At 39.6% G+C, this 6,097-nt stretch overlaps 1 protein-coding gene across 4 annotated transcripts in view; it reads left to right on the top strand.

Annotated features, from left to right (window-relative positions):
* The first annotated feature begins 3,376 nt into the window (after positions 1-3,376).
* Positions 3,377-6,097, top strand: part of LOC109879380 (polymeric immunoglobulin receptor-like) — an 8,251-nt gene continuing 5,530 nt past the window's right edge. For all 4 annotated transcript variants that reach the window (XM_031823830.1, XM_031823829.1, XM_031823832.1 and 1 more), the window contains exons 1-3: positions 3,377-3,522; positions 3,706-4,011; positions 5,613-5,948. In XM_031823830.1, the coding sequence (XP_031679690.1) occupies positions 3,462-3,522; positions 3,706-4,011; positions 5,613-5,948 (703 nt within the window). In that variant the 5' untranslated portion in view covers positions 3,377-3,461. The remainder of the gene's footprint in view (positions 3,523-3,705; positions 4,012-5,612; positions 5,949-6,097) is intronic.

Genomic DNA, 6,097 nt, shown 5'->3' on the forward strand with positions numbered 1-6,097 from the left:
CCAATTCAAAATCCTATTTCCCCTAACCCTAATTATGATTCTAACCTTAACCCTAATTGTAACCATAACCCTAAACCTAACCCCTCAGGCTAAATATAATGTTTCCTTGTGGGGACCAGCGAAATGTCCCAACTTGTCCATTTGGTGCATCACCCATCTCACATGTATATACTGTATTCTATACTATGGGACTGTATCTTAGTCCAATGTCGCTCTTAATATATATGTATATACATTCTTAATCTATTCCTTACTTACATTAATGTGTATTTTGTGTGTATGTTGTGAAACTGTTCAATATTACTTCTGAGATATTACTGCACTGTCGGAGCTAGAAGCACAAGCATTTAGTTAGATATTACTGCACTGTCGGAGCTAGAAGCACAAGCATTTAGTTAGATATTACTGCACTGTCGGAGCTAGAAGCACAAGCATTTAGTTAGATATTACTGCACTGTCGGAGCTAGAAGCACAAGCATTTAGTTAGATATTACTGTACTGTCGGAGCTAGAAGCACAAGCATTTAGTTAGATATTACTGCACTGTCGGAGCTAGAAGCACAAGCATTTAGTTAGATATTACTGTACTGTCGGAGCTAGAAGCACAAGCATTTAGTTAGATATTACTACACTGTCGGAGCTAGAAGCACAAGCATTTAGTTAGATATTACTGCACTGTCGGAGCTAGAAGCACAAGCATTTAGTTAGATATTACTGCACTGTCGGAGCTAGAATCACAAGCATTTAGTTAGATATTACTGCACTGTCGGAGCTAGAAGCACAAGCATTTAGTTAGATATTACTGCACTGTCGGAGCTAGAAGCACAAGCATTTAGTTAGATATTACTGCACTGTCGGAGCTAGAAGCACAAGCATTTAGTTAGATATTACTGCACTGTCGGAGCTAGAAGCACAAGCATTTAGTTAGATATTACTGCACTGTCGGAGCTAGAAGCACAAGCATTTAGTTAGATATTACTGCACTGTCGGAGCTAGAAGCACAAGCATTTAGTTAGATATTACTGCACTGTCGGAGCTAGAAGCACAAGCATTTAGTTAGATATTACTGCACTGTCGGAGCTAGAAACACAAGCAATTAGTTAGATATTACTGCACTGTCGGAGCTAGAAGCACAAGCATTTAGTTAGATATTACTGCACTGTCGGAGCTAGAAGCACAAGCATTTAGTTAGATATTACTGCACTGTCGGCGCTAGAAGCACAAGCATTTAGTTAGATATTACTGCACTGTCGGAGCTAGAAGCACAAGCATTTAGTTAGATATTACTGCACTGTCGGCGCTAGAAGCACAAGCATTTAGTTAGATATTACTGCACTGTCGGAGCTAGAAGCACAAGCATTTAGTTAGATATTACTGCACTGTCGGAGCTAGAAGCACAAGCATTTAGTTAGATATTACTGCACTGTCGGAGGTAGAAGCACAAGCATTTAGTTAGATATTACTGCACTGTCGGCGCTAGAAGCACAAGCATTTAGTTAGATATTACTGCACTGTCGGAGCTAGAAGCACAAGCATTTAGTTAGATATTACTGCACTGTCGGAGCTAGAAGCACAAGCATTTAGTTAGATATTACTGCACTGTCGGAGGTAGAAGCACAAGCATTTCACTACACCTGCAATAACATCTGCTCAACATGTGTATGTGACCAATACATTTGACAATTTTGACTTGTCTAAATGGTTCTTGTTTTACCCACAAGGATAGTAAAACCAAACCGCACACACACACACACACACACACACACACACACACACACACACACACACACACACACACACACACACACACACACACACACACACACACACACCACACACACACACACACACACACACACACACACACACACACACACACACACACACACACACACACACACACACACACACACACACACAAAACAAGGTTACATTTAAATGTTTTTGGTTCATTTATGAATCCTGAGTTCTTGAGTTGTTTCATTGTTGATATTTGGTTGTCTGGTTTTCTGTAACAAATCGCCTCCTTGTTGAATCAGAGCCTTGGAGAACTATTCTGTCTTTACCTTCTCCAGCTTTAATGGAATATATAAAGGCTTTGCTAATAAAACATTTTAAAGACATTTTATTGTTCTCAAGATAATTTGTCACTAGATGTTGAGATCAAACTATATTTTATATTTGAGATTCTTCAATGTAGCCACCCTTTAACTTGAGGACAGCTTTGCACACTCTTGGCTTTATGTATTATACATGTCATTTAGATGTTTATACTATACAAACATATTTTATTTATGTATTTCTCAAAATCCATATATAGTAGACAAACCAGTTTAAAAACGTTATGTTTACCAAACGGTTAAGTGATTAACCATTAAGCACCGTTGGATTACCTCATGGTCAAATGTATTTCAACAAGTGAGAAGAGAATCATATGTAAAGTATTGTGAGCATTGCATTGTGAGGGGCAATTACTTTATATGAAAGGTGTTTATAGATTAAATACTGATTAGGTTTGGTGGAAAAAGTTACTGAGTGATTTTGTGTGTCCTTTTTGAGGATCTGTTTTGTACTAAACGTTGTGAAATGTTTCCACAAGTGTGAAAATAGTACCAAAGTAATTTAAAAAACTGTAATAAACATTTTCAAAGACATTTTATTATTCTCAAGATAATTTGTCAGAACATAATGTGAGCACTGTGGTCTGTAGTTTTGAGAGTTCAATTCTGATGTATCTGAAGTAGTTTGCTGTGTTGGAGCCAATAACAGAACGTACAGCTCAGCATTTAACGTGACATCATGGAATGAGTTTAGCTGAAACTTGCAGCATTCTGGTAATGCAGCTTCCTGAGCTAACTTTACCACCTTCACTTGGAGGACATCTGTAGTTATGAGCTGTACATGACCAGGGTTCATTTCCTGTATAGAGGGGGAGAGAGAAAGAGTCTGTTCTTGTGGAACGTAAAACCACATCATACTGGGTTGTGGACCCTGAACAATGAACCTGGTTTAAAGTGAGTCTATGGAGGTCTTGGTCTAGTACCCATCACTACATTTTTAGCATATGCAGGACATTTATCATATAGTTTCATATATAGTGAAATATAGAATTTTGCCAATGGAAATATGGTGCATGTTGCCCAATTATCAAATCTTTGTAATCATTAGTGACCTATGTTCCAGTAGAGAGTAGTATGAGGATAGTAGTGATTCTTGGTCCCAAAACCCTTAGAGAAAGCTGAAATATATTTTAGGTTTAGTTTTAGGTTAAATTAGTCCATATGATGCAATAGTTGCTGGCTGCCACTGAGGGGGGAATATACACACAAACAGAATCAGGAAGAGAGTTACAGACAGTGAACTAACATTAGGAAGTAGAGTCATTCTGGCTGGTGCCTTGGTCCTTGACACACATTTGTGCTCAGGTACCATTTAATATTACATGCAGACTGAAACCCTCACATGGCTAACCATGTCTCCTTCCCCCTCCTCCTCTTCATCATCTTCTACAGAGTCTCAGCAGGTATGTGAAACATGTTTATATGAAGGGCTGAAGTCCAGTGGGTCAATTCACCGTAAACACTGTGTAATAAATCTCAATCATTAAAAAGCTGTCTATAGTTTACAAGCAATGGGATTTTGTTTTCTGCAGTGCTGATTGTATTGTATTCAAACCTAAATGTGTTTTGTGTTGATATGTCCACAGGGAGGCATGTGTCTGTTCAGACAGGAGGCTCCATCACCATCCCATGTAGCTATGATCAGTATTACATAAACCATGTGAAGTACTGGTGTAAAGGGACTCATTGGACTCATTGCTCCTCTGTAGTACGCACTGACCATCCTAAGAGCACTGATAGGGCGTCAATCTCTGATGACATCACCCAGAAAGTCTTCACTGTGATCATGACTGATCTGGAGCCAGACGACTCTAATACTTACAGGTGTGTTGTGGAGATCAATGGAGGAACAGATAGCATGATACAACTGCTCTACCTGTCTGTCACTCCAGGTAAGATCCATGCAACTCTTTACTTCAGTAAAGTAGAATAGGTAGTTCTCAGTAAGGATCAGACTCTCCGGAAATACCAGCTTTCACAAACTACATGACTGGTGTTCTCGTTTCATTTCCTTGTAACAAGTTCCGTGTCTGGTATCTGGTATTACCATTATTGTTCAAGTTGACCTGAGGAATGTAGGTACACTGGGGCAAAAAAGTATTTAGTCAGCCACCAATTGTGCAAGTTCTCCCACTTAAAAAGATGAGAGAGGCCTGTAATTTTCATCATAGGTACACTTCAACTATGACAGACAAAATGAGAAAAGAAATCCAGAAAATCACATTGTAGGATTTTTAATGAATTTATTTGCAAATTATGGTGGAAAATAAGTAGAACGGTGAGCAAAAATCCAAGAACCACACGGGGGGGACCTAGTGAATGACCTGCAGAGAGCTGGGACCAAAGTAACAAAGCCTACCATCAGTAACACATTACGCCGCCAGGGACTCAAATCCTGCAGTGCCAGATGTGTCCCCCTGCTTAAGCCAGTACATGTCCAGGCCCGTCTGAAGTTTGCTAGAGAGCAATTGGATGATCCAGAAGAAGATTGGGAGAATGTCATATGGTCAGATGAAACCAAAATATAACTTTTTGGTAAAAACTCAACTCGTCGTGTTTGGAGGACAAAGAATGCTGAGTTGCATCCAAAGAACACCATACCTACTGTGAAGCATGGGGATGGAAACATCATGCTTTGGGGCTGTTTTTCTTCAAAGGGACCAGGACGACTGATCCGTGTAAAGGAAAGAATGAATGGGGCCATGTATCATGAGATTTTGAGTGAAAACCTCCTTCCATCAGCAAGGGCATTGAAGATGAAATGTGGCTGGGTCTTTCAGCATGACAATGATCCCAAACACACCGCCCGGGCAACGAAGGAGTGGCTTCGTAAGAAGCATTTCAAGGTCCTGGAGTGGCCTAGCCAGTCTCCAGATCTCAACCCCATAGAAAATCTTTGGAGGGAGTTGAAAGTACGTGTTGCCCAGCAACAGCCCCAAAACATCACTGCTCTAGAGGAGATCTGCTTGGAGGAATGGGCCAAAATACCAGCAACAGTGTGTGAAAACCTTGTGAAGACTTACAGAAAACATTTGACCTCTGTCATTGCCAACAAAGGGTATATAACAAAGTATTGAGATAAACTTTTGTTATTGACCAAATACTTATTTTCAACGATAATTTGCAAATAAATTCATTAAATCCTACAATGTGATTTTCTGGATTTCTTTTCTCATTTTGTCTGTCATAGTTGAAGTGTACCTATGATGAAAATTACAGGCCTCTCTCATCTTTTTAAGTGGGAGAACTTGCACAATTGGTGGCTGACTAAATACTTTTTTGCCCCACTGTATATGTCTATTTTATGTTTTCTATATGTAGATGTTGGTGTAAACTTTGTTTCAAGTCTGCTGTCTGCATTGTGTCTTTCAACGTTGTCTACCACAAGCAGCACCATATCACCTAGTAACACTATGTGTAAAGGTCATACACCTACTAGAAATAAAGGTCTGCTGCTGAGGTCTTTCTATGGTGTCTGTACCTCTGTGTTCAGGTACTCCAGAACTCTATGTGGACCAACAGGAAGTGACTGGAGTAGAAGGAGGGAGTGTCACTGTCCATTGCTACTATACTAATTCTGGAGATATGAAGTGGTGCAAGATGGGTGGTGATTGTGTGAGTGGGTTTTCTGGGACTTTAAATGGAACATCAGTGACATTAAAGCGGACTAGTGATGCCAACAACAGAACAGTCTTAACAGTGACTATGAGTGGACTGAAGATGGAGAACACTGACTGGTATTGGTGTAGAGTTGGAGAACTAGAGATGCCTGTTCACATCACTGTCAGTCAACAAACTGCAACACAGAGAGCCTTTAAGATGACCTCAAGTTAGTAGATCAATCGCATACTTTATGATCCTTACTTTATGATACTTTATGATCAATATGATCTGGAACTAATTGTAATATGAACTATGAATGTGATGTTGCTATACAACCTGACTATCTGGTTTACCATTAACTTCATTGATGATATT

This window comes from Oncorhynchus kisutch, linkage group LG4 (genome assembly GCF_002021735.2).
Source record: "Oncorhynchus kisutch isolate 150728-3 linkage group LG4, Okis_V2, whole genome shotgun sequence".
Lineage (NCBI taxonomy): Eukaryota > Metazoa > Chordata > Actinopteri > Salmoniformes > Salmonidae > Oncorhynchus > Oncorhynchus kisutch.